This window comes from Ascaphus truei, chromosome 6, assembly GCF_040206685.1.
Source record: "Ascaphus truei isolate aAscTru1 chromosome 6, aAscTru1.hap1, whole genome shotgun sequence".
Lineage (NCBI taxonomy): Eukaryota > Metazoa > Chordata > Amphibia > Anura > Ascaphidae > Ascaphus > Ascaphus truei.
Genome location: NC_134488.1, coordinates 66,848,292 through 66,864,425, shown reverse-complemented (window position 1 = coordinate 66,864,425; position 16,134 = coordinate 66,848,292). Strand labels below are relative to the sequence as shown.

The following is a 16,134-nucleotide window of genomic DNA, read 5'->3' as shown; positions in this document are numbered from 1 at the left end:
GGTCTCCACCTCTTCCCAGGGCAGAGATGTTGCAGTAGCGCAGGGGTGCTCAGCTCCAGTCCTCAAGCTCCCCAACAGGTCACATTTTCAGGATATCCTAGCTTCCTGAGCCTCTGAGCCACCTGTGCTGCAGCAGGGATATCCTGGAAACCTGACTTGTTGGCAGGGCTTGAGGACTAGAATAGAGCTCCTCTGCAGTAGCAAGTAGGCACTTCCGCCCCCTCCCTGATCAGTTTGTTAATACTGTCCCAATCCTGTCTTTTCCTAGCATTGAGCACGGGAGAGAAGTAGGACACTAGTCATGACTGCAGTTATAAATCTGCCGGCCAGCGGGAGAAGCTCTGGACCGCAGCAACAATGTATTCTCTCCCTCTGCACCAGTGAGAGGGAGAGCGGCCTGTCAGGGTCCACCGGGGATTTCCTTGGGTCTGCAGTGGGCCCAGGGAGAGGGCTGTGGGTGGGGCCACAGGTAAAGCTGCCACGGGCTGCCTGTTGTCCACCAATGGCATAATACGTATTGTGTTTGCTACACTGCTGTGTTATAACTGCGTGCAGTGATTGATCGCTTTCAGTAACACAGACAGGAGGAGCGGTTTCTGCATTCCCGACACCTCTGCTTTATTTGCAGCGTAACAGGAAGGAGCATAACATCCCATTTTGTGTCTGCTTCTCCCCAGTACATGGGGGTCATCGGTCACATTTACCATGGTAATGATACGAGGGGGGGGGGGACACATAGTATGAGAATAGAGAGGGACCGTCATGAGGGCACGCATGAATCATTCATCATGGGCTCGCCAGCCAAGGGTGCCAGCTGACTTCGTCAATGGACGGTCGAAGCAGCATGTCTGGCTCCAGAAGCCGCTTCATTAGATCCTGGCACTCCTCGGAAATGCCTAGGTTCCCAGGAAGGGTGACGCCCCTCTGTTGGTGCCACATCATCTTGGGAATATTGGTGTCATCGAAGGGCAGGCTGGCAGAAAGCATGACATACAGCACCACTCCCATGCTCCAGATGTCACCTTTGCGGCTGTCGTGTGGCACCCCCTGTAGCACCTCGGGGGCAGCATAGGCTGTGCTCCCACAAAAGGTGCGTGTCAGTTCTGTGTAAGAGGCCGGCAACAGCTTGGCGAAGCCAAAGTCTGTAAGCTTGAGGGTGCAGCCTTGGTCCAGCAGCGCGTTCTCGCACTTGAGGTCGCGGTGCGCTACGCCGCAGCTGTGCAGGTACCGGATGGCCTCCACCAGCTGGCGGAATAGCACCTGGACACGGTCCTCGGGCAGCGGCCCGCTCTGCAGGATGCAGTCAAAGATGTCGCCTCCCTCCGCCAGCTCCATTACCATGTAAATCTTGGCCCTGTCCTCGGGCTCCAGCGTCTCGTACACCTCAATGATGTTCTTGTGGTGCAGGTGGCGCACGATCTGCAGCTCTCGTGGCAGGAAGCGCTGGATAAACTCTGGGGATGACAGAGACGGGGCTGAGATTACATGGGGCAGAGATCCTCTGACTTTTCACGGTAGTTGCTTAGGCTGCTAAGTGCAACTTTTCACATGGAAATTGGCTTTACAGTTATAGTATTTATTTATTTATAAAATATTTTACCAGGAAGTAATACATTGAGAGTTACCTCTCGTTTTCAAGTATGTCCTGGGCACAGAGTAAAACAAATAATACATGGTTACAAATACAGTTACATAATGAGCAGGGTATACATTATATACAAGACATTGCGTGCACAGTTAAAGAAAATATATATTATGGGCGAATGAAACAGTTACAGACCAGATTAAAGTGTGAGACAGCCTTAGATTTGAAAGAACTTAAACTGGTGGTGGATGTGAGAGTCTCCGGTAGGTTGTTCCAGTTTTGGGGTACACGGAAGGAGAAGGAGGAACATCCGGATACTTTGTTGAGCCTTGGGACCATGAACAGTCTTTTGGAGTCAGATCTCAGGTGATAAGTGCTGCATGGGGTAGGGGTGAGGAGCTTGTTCAGGTAGCTGGGTAGCTTGCCCATGAAAAATTTAAAGGCAAGACAGGAAAGGTGAACTTTGCGCCTAGACTCTAGTGATGACCAATCTAGTAAACCTGACCTGTCTTATAAACCAGGCCCAACTAGAATGGAATGTAAAGCAGTCAAGGTGCTGGGAAGCTGTCTTCAATGTGCTGCAGAAGAAATCAGTTCTATTCAAATCGGTGGTATATTTATATATAGAGTGTGCTACCAAGGACCCAGTACAAAACAGTTATATATATATATATATATATATCGACAAATGCACTCGCATGGGGCGAGTGCATTTTAGCCGCTGGCGATACTTACCGGCGACGTCTCCCGGCATTCTCCTGATTCTCCCCCTGCAACTCTTGAACATGGCTGCACGGCGTCAAATGACGTTGCGTTACCACGACAACAGGACGCTACACGATGTCACAGCATCATGTTGCCATGGCAATGTGGTGTAATTCGACGCCGCGCAACCATATTCAAGGGAGTTGTTGCAGGGGGAGAGGCAGGAGATGCCACCCCACGCTGCCGGTAAGTCTCGCCAGCGGCTAAAATGAGGGGCGTGAGAGCTAGGGAGTCTGATAAAAAAAAATTGGGGGGGGGGGCAAGTGCCTTTTTTTTTCAGTTGAGTGCTGTTTTTTTATAATCAACTAATTAATAATTAACTAGCTCAGTATTTTTTTGTTTTTAGAATTCCTGAGCAACGCCGGGTACTTCTAGTTTCCTAATGAAAGAAAAATAGTTTCTCTCATCATTTCATTGTTAAGTCGATTGCTCAGATCTCAATGACGTGTGGTCAAGACTAGTTCAATGACATTCGAGTCTCTGATGTGATGGGATCATGCAATCTGTGACGTAATTGCTGATGTCTTTAGTGTAACCCCTGTGTATGCTGAGCCCCTAGCAGGTTCCTTTCTATCGACATGTGACTGTATACGCCATTAGAAAGCCTTGTGAAGGAGGAGGGACTAAGAAGAAGAGTGAGCTTTAAAAGGGGGGCAGCCATGATAGGAGGGATGGCCAGTGTGGAGCTGAAAGAGTGAGGATAAATTGAGAGTCATAGAAAAAGGTAAGGATCGAATATCCAACCGCTCCGAAAGAAGAATATAGGCACTCACCAGCAAAAAGGGGTTAAAAATGAACTTTAATGGTCTACATAAAAAATAAAAACAGTACTGACTACTCTCCCACGCGTTTCACGCCCACTGTGGCGCTTTCTCGAGAATGATGAGAAAGCGCCACAGTGGGCGTGAAACGCGTGGGAGAGTAGTCAGTACTGGTTTTTTTTATGTAGACCATTAAAGTTAATTTGTAACCCCTTTTTGCTGGTGAGTGCCTATATTCTTTTTTCGGAGCGGTTGGATATTCGATCCTTACCTTTTTCTATTACTGTTTGAGAGGATCTGTTTCACCACCGGAGGCCAAACAGGAGACGCCTCTGGCAGTGTCAGGGCAGCAGCTGGAAGGAGGGGGATCAAGGCGGTGTTCTTTGTGAGTAGAGGGTACTCCACACCGGGCATAGCCGGGGCTAGGGGGACTTAGTGATTCTATGTCACACCTATCTGTCCCTACTGTGTTACCCCCAGTAATCCGCAATCATTCTGTCAAACTGCATAGCCCTCTAATCCTCATTTTCCGGTGTCAACTCCCTTCATTATCTTATATATGCATGCTTTAAGGCACTATTGCTAGACCTCCTGGAGCTTGTACACGGTTTTTTTCTGTAAATTGAGAGTCAGCACTGAAAAGCAACCTGCATGCATCCCACATGGAGACTACATTGGCTATAGAACGTGGAACAGCCTAACGAACCAGACAGATCAGCCGCAGAGACCATGAAGCAAGCGGGACTGCCAACGGAGGGCATCCCCCGACGGGTCATGAGATAAAGTGGTACACAAACAAACCTTTGCAAAGTACAGGTCTGCTACACACAATTATCACATACAAGCTCCAATGGTACTACACATATAGGCCTGACCACCCAGGATTGGGAAGCCTATTGAGTTGACTATAACACACACACACACACACACGCAGCATTTATGTGAACTGTGGTGTTAATGTGTGCTGTGACTTGTGTGCGCTGATCCTGTTTCTAAGGATCACAATGTTTCTAATATCTGTTTGATATATATATATATATATACACACACACACACACACACATTATATATATATATATATATATATATATATATATATACACACACACACATTATATATATATATATATATATATATATATATATATATATATATATATATACACACACACACCCTATAAATAAATCTGTTATATATATCCAAGTGTTGTCCCCCCTTACTGGCTCCACGCACATGTGATAGCTAACATAGGTTTATGGACTTAGGCCCCCACCTCAGCACCAGGTGTACAGTCTGAGGTACAGTAATAAAAGAGGGGTTACATTAGTGATGTCATGTATGATGACATCAACAAAGTATGGGGGAGGAGGTAAGGTTACGTGTCACCTTAACTTAGACATTTCCAGACTTTCGAAGGGTTTTTCTTACAAACCTTAACTACACTTTTACCAAGTTTTTTCAATTGAATATATCTTCATTGTAGAGGTAAAACTCTAAGTGCATTTTTGGCAAAAGCTCACTAAATGCACTTCCTGACTTGGAATTTCTTGATATTTCTACTGAAAAACTCATTAAGTGCCTATTTAGTCATAGTTCAGAGTTACCAAAACATGAAACTCATTAAATATGATTTTAATAATGTTAAAAATAATATTTAATCACCTTTTCCTCAGTACTCAAAGAATGTAGTTAATGACTTGTACCTCTACAACGACGATATATATATAATATATATATATGTGTGTATATATGTCTGTGTGTATGGTGTGTCTGTGTATAAGTGAATATGTGTATTGTAATAAAAGAGCCTGTGTGTCTGTCAACCATAGCTCAAGACCATGACATATACATACATATACACACACATACACAGACAGACACACACACACAATACAATTCTGCTGAATTTGATTAACATCTGCAGTTTTTAAAGGTTTAGTCTGCCATCTTGATTCAAAATGGCGTCCAATTGTATCCAAATATACAGGAACTATCATACAAAATTTGATTACGATATCTTAAAAGGTCTCCAAATGCATAGCAAACAGACATACAGCTTTCCAACCTTAGCAAACTTGATACCTTCAAGATTCAATATGCCGTTTTGTCCTCCAATACAACTGCAACACACATCACTGCGAAATGCTCAAACAACTAGATTGGTCATCACTTGAGTCTAGGCACAAAGTTCATATTTCGTGTCTTGCCTTCAAATACCTTCTGGGCAAACTACCCGCCTATCTGAACAAGCTCCTCACCCTACCACATGCAGCACTTATCAGCTGAGATCTGACTCCAAAAGACTGTTCATGGTCCCAGTATGGACCTTAATCATGGCCAACCTGATGCTAGGGCCCACAAGGGCTGTCCCTGTTATCCAAAGCTCTGGTCTGCCCCTGTCTCAAATTAATGGGTTGTGTATATTTGTACAACGCCACTATCATTAGCAATTACAAAAGGAACAAAAAACTTATGATCTTGGCTCTAAACATTTATAGAGGGGATTTTTGCATATGATCCCTGCACTGCCAGAGGAGTGTGCAACGTGTTGCTTTGCATGTTATATTTATATATTGCTTCATAATGCGTTGCAGGCATAGCTTCTCTATCACAGGGTCGGGACTCTCCCCCGTCCTGCACTCACCCTCCGGCCCTCCGGCCTTGTCTATAATTTTCACGGCCACCTTCTTCTGCAGCTTAATGCTGAAGGCCTCTTTCACTCTGGAATATGTCCCCTCCCCGATAGTCTTCCCGAGCTGGTAGCCGTTGGAAAGCAAAAAATCATGGTCATCTTCCATCCTCCGCTCCAGCCAAGCGTTGCACGCTGAGTCACCATGTCACCCACCGCCAGGCTGCACGACCCTGTCCTGTGTCACATCGCGTGGGGACACAGCTAGGAAGCTGAGCTTGCGAATCATTCGCAGCAACTGGGGGGGGGGGGCACTAGGTGAGGGGATAGGGGGATATCTGGGACACGATAACCCAAAGTCCTCTTTGTGATGTAACCTGAGGCGCAGCACATGTCCCCCGGGGGTCAGCCTCACTGGGTCCCCTCACCTGCCAGTGACAGGGGATGTATGTGAGGAAAAGCACTGAGCGGCAGAAATCCAGAACGGAGGGGGCAGTGACAGGAGGTGACACTTGCAGCGACACAGAAAGCAGAGAGGCAAAGCTTATGCAGAGAGTGACAGCTAATGCCTGAGGGGGTGACATTACAGAGGGAGGTGACATTAAACTAAAGGTGACAATATACAATACATAGAGATGGCATTACATAATATGTGACATAAGTAGGTGACAATACATGGCGGTGATGTTAAAACGGGCTGCAGACCTCTAACACTAAAGAGGTTAAAAAGCTGCAGTTCAAGCTGCCGTTTATATTTGTTTTCTATACAACGTGTGCATCCATACAATCTGCAGTTCGGTTCCTGTTCGACCCATACACCTCTGTCTGATATCCTGAGGTATTTATTTCACTAGTCTTATGGAGTGGCGAAAAGAGTACAAACATACTGGAGGAGGGAAGGGCCCTTATATAAATGACTTGGTTAGTCTGTCAGAGGTTCAAAACAGACGAAGCAAAGGCTGGGGTATAATACTGTCAAGAGGGAATAAGTTGAAGGTAAAATGATATAACGGATTGACATAGTACAAGTAAATGTTTACAAGTTGAGTTGAAGGTTCAAGTGTTACTATATTAAAAATAAAAAGGAAATAATGCAAAACAAATATTGTATGGAACATAAAGAGATACCTGTATAAGAATCTGCTACATTGTGCATGTTACAAATATACTGTATGTACAAGTCCTCTCTAGATACACGCGTTATCATCCATGTATGTACAAGTCTGCAGAATTTCCAATAAAAATATTTTACAAAAAAAAATAAATACAATCTGCACACAGACAAGTGATTAGCTAAGCTGCAGATCGATCTGTTCTCCTGTAATCAATCGCTTTGCTCAGGGTTATTTAATTCAGTTATTGCTGAACTACATTACCCACAATGCAAAGTTCAGTGTGGAAGATCTTGTGACCAGGCAGTTACTAGATACAATTGGTGCACTGCTAGAGAGAGGGTGGGGCTCAAGAGCCCGAGCCTATCAAAAGGGGAAGGGGGTGTGACTTTGTAAATGGTTTCTATAGAAACAAAAAGGCTTCCTACATTACAAATATTAAAAATGTTTTTTTAAATGCTTAAAGTATTTTCTCAGAACTGATCTATATATAAAACTGAAATGTTTGTCTGTAGTGTTGTCTGTGGTGTTGTGCGTTTTCTGATTGGTTGGCCCGTCTCGCTGGCGCTCTCTCCCATTGGCTGCGGGGCGGGGTGACGTCACACACAGGGGCAGGTGTGGGGTGCAGATGTGGGGTGCAGGGGTTAAGTGATGTGGGGTGCAGGGGGGGAGTGATGTGGGGTGCAGGGGGGGAGTGATGTGGGGTGCAAGGGGGGAGTGATGTGAGGTGCAGAGGGGGGAGAGTGATGTGAGGTGCAGGGGGGAGGAGAGTGATGTGGGGTGCAGGGGGGAGGAGAGTGATGTGGGGTGCAGGGGGGAGGAGAGTGATGTGGGGTGCAGGGGGGAGGAGAGTGATGTGGGGTGCAGGTGGGAGTGATGTGGGGTGCAGGGGGGGAGTGATGTGGGGTGCAGGGGGGGAGTGATGTGGGGTGCAGGGGGGGAGAGTGATGTGGGGTGCAGCGGGGGAGAGTGATGTGGGGTGCAGGGGGGGACAGTGATGTGAGGTGCAGAGGGGGGAGAGTGATGTGTGGTGCAGGGGGGAGAGAGATGTGTGGTGCAGGGGGGGGGGAGTGATGTGGGGTGCAGGGGGGAGAGTGATGTGGGGTGCAGGGGGGGGGGGTGATGTGGGTGCAGGGGGGGAGTGATGTGGGGTGCAGGGGGGAGAGTGATGTGGGGTGCAAGGGGGAGCGTGATGTGGGGTGCAGGGGGGAGAGTGATGTGGGGTGCAGGGGGGGAGAGTGATGTGGGGTGCAGGGGGGGGAGAGTGATGTGGGGTGCAGGGGGGGAGAGTGATGTGGGGTGCAGGGGGGAGAGTGATGTGGGGTGCAGGGGGAGAGAGTGATGTGGGTGGGGTGCAGGGGGGAGAGTGATGTGGGGTGCAGGGGGGGGAGTGAGTGATGTGGGGTGCAGGGGGGGAGAGTGATGAGGGGTGCAGGGGGGAGAGTGATGTGGGGTGCAGGGGGGAGAGTGATGTGGGGTGCAGGGGGGAGAGTGATGTGGGGTGCAGGGGGAGAGAGTGATGTGGGGTGCAGGGGGAGAGAGTGATGTGGGGTGCAGGTGGGAGAGTGATGTGGGGTGCAGGTGGGAGAGTGATGTGGGGTGCAGGGGGGAGAGTGATGTGGGGTGCAGGGGGAGAGAGTGATGTGGGTGGGGTACAGGGGGGGCAGTGATGTGAGGTGCAGAGGGGGAGAGTGATGTGGGGTGCAGAGGGGGGAGAGTGATGTGGGGTGCAGGGGGAGAGTGATGTGTGGTGCAGGGGGGAGAGTGATGTGGGGTGCAGGGGGGAGAGTGTTGTGGGGTGCAGGGGGGGGAAGAGTGATGTGGGGTGCAGGGGGGGAGAGTGATGTGGGGTGCAGGGGGGGAAGAGTGATGTGGGGTGCAGGGGGGAGAGTGATGTGGGGTGCAGGGTGTGAGAGTGATGTGAGGTGCACGGGGGGAGTGATGTGAGGTGCAGGGGGGGAGAGTGATGTGTGGTGCAGGGGGGAGAGTGATGTGGGGTTCAGGGGGAGAGAGGGATGTGGGGTGCAGGTGGGAGAGTTATGTGGGGTGCAGGGGGGAGAGTGATGTGGGGTGCAGGAGGGAGTGATGTGGGTGGGGTGCAGGGGGGAGAGTGATGTGGGGTGCAGGGGGGAGAGTGATGTGGGGTGCAGGGGGAGAGTGATGTGGGGTGCAGGAGGGAGTGATGTGGGTGGGGTGCAGGGGGAGAGTGATGTGGGGTTCAGGGGGAGAGTGATGTGGGGTGCAGGGGGTAAGAGTGATGTGAGGTGCACTGGGGGAGTGATGTGAGGTGCAGGGGGGGGGAGAGTGATGTGTGGTGCAGGGAGGAGAGTGATGTGGGGTTCAGGGGGAGAGAGTGATTTGGGGTGCAGGTGGGAGAGTGATGTGGGGTGCGGGGTGAGAGAGTGATGTGGGGTGCAGGGGGAGAGAGTGATGTGGGGTGCAGGGGGGAGAGTGATGTGGGGTGCAGGGGGGGGAGAGTGATGTGAGGTGCAGGGGGGGAGAGTGATGTGGGATACAGGGGGGACAGTGATGTGAGGTGCAGAGGGGGGAGAGTGATGTGGGGTGCAGGGGGGAGAGTGATGGGTGCAGGGGAGGAAGAGTGGTGTGGGGTGCAGGGGAGGGAAAAGTGATGTGGGGTGCAGGGGGGGAGAGTGATGTGAGGTGCAGGGGGGGAAGAGTGATGTGGGGTGCAGGGGGGGACAGTGATGTGGGGTGCAGGGGGGGGGAGTGATGTGGGGTGCAGGTTGGGAGAGTGATGTGGGGTGCAGGGGGGAGAGTGATGTGGGGTGCAGGTTGGGAGAGTGATGTGGGGTGCAGGGGGGAGAGTGATGTGGGGTGCAGGGGGAGAGTGATGTGGGGTGCAGGGGGGAGAGTGATGTGGGGTGCAGGGGGGAGAGTGATGTGGGGTGCAGGGGGGAGAGTGATGTGGGGGGCAGGGGGAGAGTGATGTGGGGTGCAGGGGGGAGAGTGAAGGGGGGTGCAGGGGGGGAGAGTGATGTGGGGTGCAGGGGGGTAGAGTGATGTGGGGTGCAGGGGGGAGAGATGTGGGGTGCAGGGGGGAGAGTGATGTGGGGTGCAGGGGGGAGAGTGATGTGGGGTGCAGGGGGGGAGAGTGATGTGAGGTGCCGAGGGGGAGAGTGATGTGGGGTGCAGGGGGGGTGCAGGGGGGGAGAGTGATGTGGGGTGCAGGGGGGTAGAGTGATGTGGGGTGCAGGGGGGAGAGATGTGGGGTGCAGGGGGGAGAGTGATGTGGGGTGCAGGGGGGAGAGTGATGTGGGGTGCAGGGGGGGAGAGTGATGTGAGGTGCCGAGGGGGAGAGTGATGTGGGGTGCAGGGGCGAGAGTGATGTGAGGTGCCGAGGGGGAGAGTGATGTGGGATGCAGGGGCGAGAGTGATGTGAGGTGCAGGGGGGAGAGTGATGTGGGGTGCAGGGGGAGAAGAGTGATGTGCGGTGCAGGGGGAGAGTGATGTGGGGTGCAGGGGGAGTGTGATGTGGGGTGCAGGGGGGGGAGAGTGATGTGGGGTGTAGGGGGGGAGAGTGATGTGGGGTGCAGGGGGGAGAGTGATGTGGGGTGCAGGGGGGAGAGTGATGTGGGGTGCAGGGGGAGAGTGATGTGGGGTGCAGGGGGGGAGAGTGATGTGGAGTGCAGGGGGGAGAGTGATGTGAGGTGCAGGGGGGAGAGTGATGTGGGGTGCAGGGGGGAGAGTGAAGGGGGGTGCAGGGGGGGAGAGTGATGTGGGGTGCAGGGGGGTAGAGTGATGTGGGGTGCAGGGGGGAGAGATGTGGGGTGCAGGGGGGAGAGTGATGTGGGGTGCAGGGGGGAGAGTGATGTGGGGTGCAGGGGGGGAGAGTGATGTGAGGTGCCGAGGGGGAGAGTGATGTGGGGTGCAGGGGCGAGAGTGATGTGAGGTGCCGAGGGGGAGAGTGATGTGGGGTGCAGGGGCGAGAGTGATGTGAGGTGCAGGGGGGAGAGTGATGTGGGGTGCAGGGGGAGAAGAGTGATGTGCGGTGCAGGGGGGAGAGTGATGTGGGGTGCAGGGGGAGTGTGATGTGGGGTGCAGGGGGGGGAGAGTGATGTGGGATGCAGGGGGGGAGAGTGATGTGGGGTGCAGGGGGGAGAGTGATGTGGGGTGCAGGGAGGAGAGTGATGTGGGGTTCAGGGGGAGAGAGTGATTTGGGGTGCAGGTGGGAGAGTGATGTGGGGTGCGGGGTGAGAGAGTGATGTGGGGTGCAGGGGGAGAGAGTGATGTGGGGTGCAGGGGGGAGAGTGATGTGGGGTGCAGGGGGGGGAGAGTGATGTGGGGTGCAGGGGGGGAGAGTGATGTGGGATACAGGGGGGACAGTGATGTGAGGTGCAGAGGGGGGAGAGTGATGTGGGGTGCAGGGGGGAGAGTGATGTGGGGTGCAGGGGAGGAAGAGTGGTGTGGGGTGCAGGGGAGGGAAAAGTGATGTGGGGTGCAGGGGTGGAGAGTGATGTGAGGTGCAGGGGGGGAAGAGTGATGTGGGGTGCAGGGGGGGACAGTGATGTGGGGTGCAGGGGGGGGAGTGATGTGGGGTGCAGGTTGGGAGAGTGATGTGGGGTGCAGGGGGGAGAGTGATGTGGGGTGCAGGTTGGGAGAGTGATGTGGGGTGCAGGGGGGAGAGTGATGTGGGGTGCAGGGGGAGAGTGATGTGGGGTGCAGGGGGGAGAGTGATGTGGGGGGCAGGGGGGAGAGTGATGTGGGGGGCAGGGGGGAGAGTGATGTGGGGGGCAGGGGGAGAGTGATGTGCGGTGCAGGGGGGAGAGTGATGTGGGGTGCAGGGGGAGTGTGATGTGGGGTGCAGGGGGGGGAGAGTGATGTGGGGTGCAGGGGGGGAGAGTGATGTGGGGTGCAGGGGGGAGAGTGATGTGGGGTGCAGGGGGGAGAGTGATGTGGGGTGCAGGGGGGGAGAGTGATGTGGAGTGCAGGGGGGAGAGTGATGTGGAGTGCAGGGGGGAGAGTGATGTGGAGTGCAGGGGGGAGAGTGATGTGAGGTGCAGGGGGGAGAGTGATGTGGGGTGCAGGGGGAGAAGAGTGATGTGCGGTGCAGGGGGGAGAGTGATGTGGGGTGCAGGGGGAGTGTGATGTGGGGTGCAGGGGGGGAGAGTGATGTGGGGTGCAGGGGGGGAGAGTGATGTGGGGTGCAGGGGGAGAGTGATGTTGGGTGCAGGGGGGAGAGTGATGTGGGGTGCAGGGGGAGAGTGATGTGGGGTGCAGGGGGGGAGAGTGATGTGGAGTGCAGGGGGAGAGTGATGTGGGATGCAGGGGGGAGAGTGATGTGGGGTGCAGGGGGGAGAGTGATGTGGGGTGCAGGGGGAGAGTGATGTGGTGCAGGGGGGAGAGTGAAGGGGGGTGCAGGGGGGAGAGTGAAGGGGGGTGCAGGGGGGGAGTGATGTGGGGTGCAGGGGGGGAGAGTGATGTGGGGTGCAGGGGGAGAGAGTGATGTGGGGTGCAGGGGGAGAGAGTGATGTGGGGTGCAGGTGGGAGAGTGATGTGGGGTGCAGGGGGGGAGTGATGTGGGGTGCAGGGGGGGAGAGTGATGTGGGGTGCAGGGGGGAGAGTGATGTGGGGTGCAGGGGGGAGAGTGATGTGGGGTGCAGGGGGGGAGAGTGATGTGGGGTGCAGGGGCGAGAGTGATGTGAGGTGCCGAGGGGGAGAGTGATGTGGGGTGCAGGGGCGAGAGTGATGTGAGGTGCCGAGGGGGAGAGTGATGTGGGGTGCAGGGGCGAGAGTGATGTGAGGTGCAGGGGGGAGAGTGATGTGGGGTGCAGGGGGAGAAGAGTGATGTGCGGTGCAGGGGGGAGAGTGATGTGGGGTGCAGGGGGAGTGTGATGTGGGGTGCAGGGGGGGGAGAGTGATGTGGGGTGCAGGGGGGGAGAGTGATGTGGGGTGCAGGGGGGAGAGTGATGTGGGGTGCAGGGGGGAGAGTGATGTGGGGTGCAGGGGGGGAGAGTGATGTGGAGTGCAGGGGGGAGAGTGATGTGGAGTGCAGGGGGGAGAGTGATGTGAGGTGCAGGGGGGAGAGTGATGTGGGGTGCAGGGGGAGAAGAGTGATGTGCGGTGCAGGGGGGAGAGTGATGTGGGGTGCAGGGGGAGTGTGATGTGGGGTGCAGGGGGGGGAGAGTGATGTGGGGTGCAGGGGGGGAGAGTGATGTGGGGTGCAGGGGGAGAGTGATGTGGGGTGCAGGGGGGAGAGTGATGTGGGGTGCAGGGGGAGAGTGATGTGGGGTGCAGGGGGGGAGAGTGATGTGGAGTGCAGGGGGAGAGTGATGTGGGATGCAGGGGGGAGAGTGATGTGGGGTGCAGGGGGGAGAGTGATGTGGGGTGCAGGGGGAGAGTGATGTGGTGCAGGGGGGAGAGTGAAGGGGGGTGCAGGGGGGAGAGTGAAGGGGGGTGCAGGGGGGGAGTGATGTGGGGTGCAGGGGGGAGAGTGATGTGGGGTGCAGGGGGAGAGAGTGATGTGGGGTGCAGGGGGAGAGAGTGATGTGGGGTGCAGGTGGGAGAGTGATGTGGGGTGCAGGGGGGGAGTGATGTGGGGTGCAGGGGGGGAGAGTGATGTGGGGTGCAGGGGGGAGAGTGATGTGGGGTGCAGGGGGGAGAGTGATGTGGGGTGCAGGGGGGGAGAGTGATGAGGCGTGCAGGGGGGAGAGTGATGTGGGGTGCAGGGGGGAGAGTGATGTGGGGTGCAGGGGGAGAGAGTGATGTGGGGTGCAGGGGGAGAGAGTGATGTGGGGTGCAGGTGGGAGAGTGATGTGGGGTGCAGGTGGGAGAGTGATGTGGGGTGCAGGTGGGAGAGTGATGTGGGGTGCAGGGGGGGAGTGATGTGGGGTGCAGGGGGGGAGAGTGATGTGGGGTGCAGGGGGGAGAGTGATGTGGGGTGCAGGGGGGAGAGTGATGTGGGGTGCAGGGGGGAGAGTGATGTGGGGTGCAGGGGGAGGGTGATGTGGGGTACAGGGGGGGACAGTGGTATGAGGTGCAGAGAGGGGAGAGTGATGTGTGGTGCAGGGGGGAGAGTGATGTGGGGTTCAGGGGGAGAGTGATGTGGGGTGCAGGGGGGAGAGTGATGTGGGGTGCAGGGGGGAGAGTGATGTGGGGTGCAGGGGGGAGAGTGATGTGGGGTGCGGGGGGGGAGGGTGATGTGGGGTACAGGGGGGGACAGTGATGTGAGGTGCAGAGAGGGGAGAGTGATGTGTGGTGCAGGGGGGAGAGTGATGTGGGTTTCAGGGTGAGAGTGATGTGAGGTGCAGGGGGGATTGATGTGTGGCGCTGTGAAGGGGGGAGGGAACGGAGCTTGACGAGGGGGGAACGGAGTTGGGAATGTTGGGGGGGGGGGAATGGAGCTGGGGAGGGGAGCAGAGACAGAGGGGGAGACAGGGCAACGCTGGGTATATCAGCTAGTTTATTATAAAAATACACATGTAGGATATTGCTTGAGCTGCAGCGTTACATTACACCGGAAGTGTATTATGAGGTGACAGCTTCAGTGTCTGTGCGTGTGACACTACATTAGGGTTAACATTACTATGCCATTTAGAGATGATACTACAGAACACAGGGGTCATAGTAGGCGACAGAGCACAGGGTGAGATTTGGTGGGGACAGCACAGGGTGAGATTTGGTGGGGACAGCACAGGGTGAGATTTGGTGGGGGCAGAGCACAGGGTGAGATTTGGTGGGGACAGCACTGGGTGAGATTTGGTGGGGGCAGAGCACAGGGTGAGATTTGGTGGGGACAGAGCACAGGGTGAGATTTGGTGGGGACAGAGCACAGGGTGAGATTTGGTTGGGACAGAGCACAGGGTGAGATTTGGTTGGGACAGAGCACAGGGTGAGATTTGGTTGGGAGAGAGCACAGGGTGAGATTTGGTTGGGACAGAGCACAGGGTGAGATTTGGTGGGGACAGAGCACAGGGTGAGATTTGGTGGGGACAGCACAGGGTGAGATTTGGTGGGGACAGCACAGGGTGAGATTTGGTGGGGACAGCAAAGGGTGAGATTTGGTGGGGACAGCACAGGGTGAGATTTGGTGGGGGCAGAGCACAGGGTGAGATTTGGTGGGGGCAGAGCACAGGGTGAGATTTGGTGGGGACAGAGCACAGGGTGAGATTTGGTGGGGGCAGAGCACAGGGTGAGATTTGGCGGGGACAGAGCACAGGGTGAGATTTGGTGGGGACAGAGCACAGGGTGAGATTTGGTGGGGACAGAGCACAGGGTGAGATTTGGTGGGGGCAGAGCACAGGGTGAGATTGGTGGGGGCAGCACAGGGTGAGATTTGGTTGGGACAGAGCACAGGGTGAGATTTGGTTGGGAGAGAGCACAGGGTGAGATTTGGTGGGGACAGAGCACAAGGTGAGATTTGGTGGGGGCAGAGCACAGGGTGAGATTTGGTGGGGGCAGAGCACAGGGTGAGATTTGGTGGGGGCAGAGCACAGGGTGAGATTTGGTGGGGGCAGAGCACAGGGTGAGATTTGGTGGGGGCAGAGCACAGGGTGAGATTTGGTGGGGGCAGAGCACAGGGTGAGATTTGGTTGGGAGAGAGCACAGGGTGAGATTTGGTGGGGGCAGAGCACAGGGTGAGATTTGGTTGGGAGAGAGCACAGGGTGACATTTGGTTGGGACAGAGCACAGGGTGAGATTTGGTTGGGAGAGAGCACAGGGTGAGATTTGGTGGGGGCAGAGCACAGGGTGAGATTTGGTTGGGACAGAGCACATGGTGAGATTTGGCTGGGAGAGAGCACAGGGTGAGATTTGGCTGGGAGAGAGCACAGGGTGAGATTTGGTTGGGACAGAGCACAAGGTGAGATTTGGTTGGGACAGAGCACAGGGTGAGATTTGGTTGGGACAGAGCACAGGGTGAGATTTGGTTGGGACAGAGCACAGGGTGAGATTTGGTTGGGACAGAGCACAGGGTGAGATTTGGTGGGGACAGAGCACAGGGTGAGATTTGGTGGGGACAGAGCACAGGGTGAGATTTGGTTGGGACAGAGCACAGGGTGAGATTTGGTTGGGACAGAGCACAGGGTGAGATTTGGTTGGGACAGAGCACAGGGTGAGATTTGGTGGGGGCAGAGCACAGGGTGAGATTTGGCTAGGAAGGAGCACAGGGTGAGATTTGGTGGGGACAGAGCACAGGGTGAGATTTGGCTAGGAAGGAGCACAGGGTGAGATTTGGTGGGGGCAGAGCACAGGGTGAGATTTGGCTGGGAGAGAGCACAGGGTGAGATTTGGTGGGGACAGAGCACAGGGTGAGATTTGGTTGG

At 54.8% G+C, this 16,134-nt stretch overlaps 2 protein-coding genes across 2 annotated transcripts in view; one reads left to right on the top strand and one right to left on the bottom strand.

Annotated features, from left to right (window-relative positions):
* The window catches only part of FAM229A (family with sequence similarity 229 member A), a 31,541-nt gene that overhangs the window by 3,031 nt on the left and 12,376 nt on the right, over positions 1 to 16,134 (top strand). The window lies entirely within an intron of this gene.
* TSSK3 (testis specific serine kinase 3) lies at positions 582 to 6,164 on the bottom strand. Its single transcript, XM_075604691.1, has 2 exons — positions 5,757 to 6,164; positions 582 to 1,454 (listed from the first exon to the last, which is right to left on the bottom strand). The coding sequence occupies exons 1-2, from the start codon at positions 5,908 to 5,910 to the stop codon at positions 787 to 789; spliced, it is 822 nt and encodes a 273-aa protein (XP_075460806.1). The 5' UTR covers positions 5,911 to 6,164; the 3' UTR covers positions 582 to 786.

Bases quoted from the DNA above. Each gene is read 5' to 3' on its own strand.
- TSSK3 (XM_075604691.1), bottom strand. From the start codon at position 5,910: ATGGAAGATGACCATGATTTTTTGCTTTCCAACGGCTACCAGCTCGGG. The intron at 1,455-5,756 runs GTGAGTGCAGGA...TGTCATCCCCAG, and splicing joins CAAGGCCGGAGGGCCGGAGG to AGTTTATCCAGCGCTTCCTG.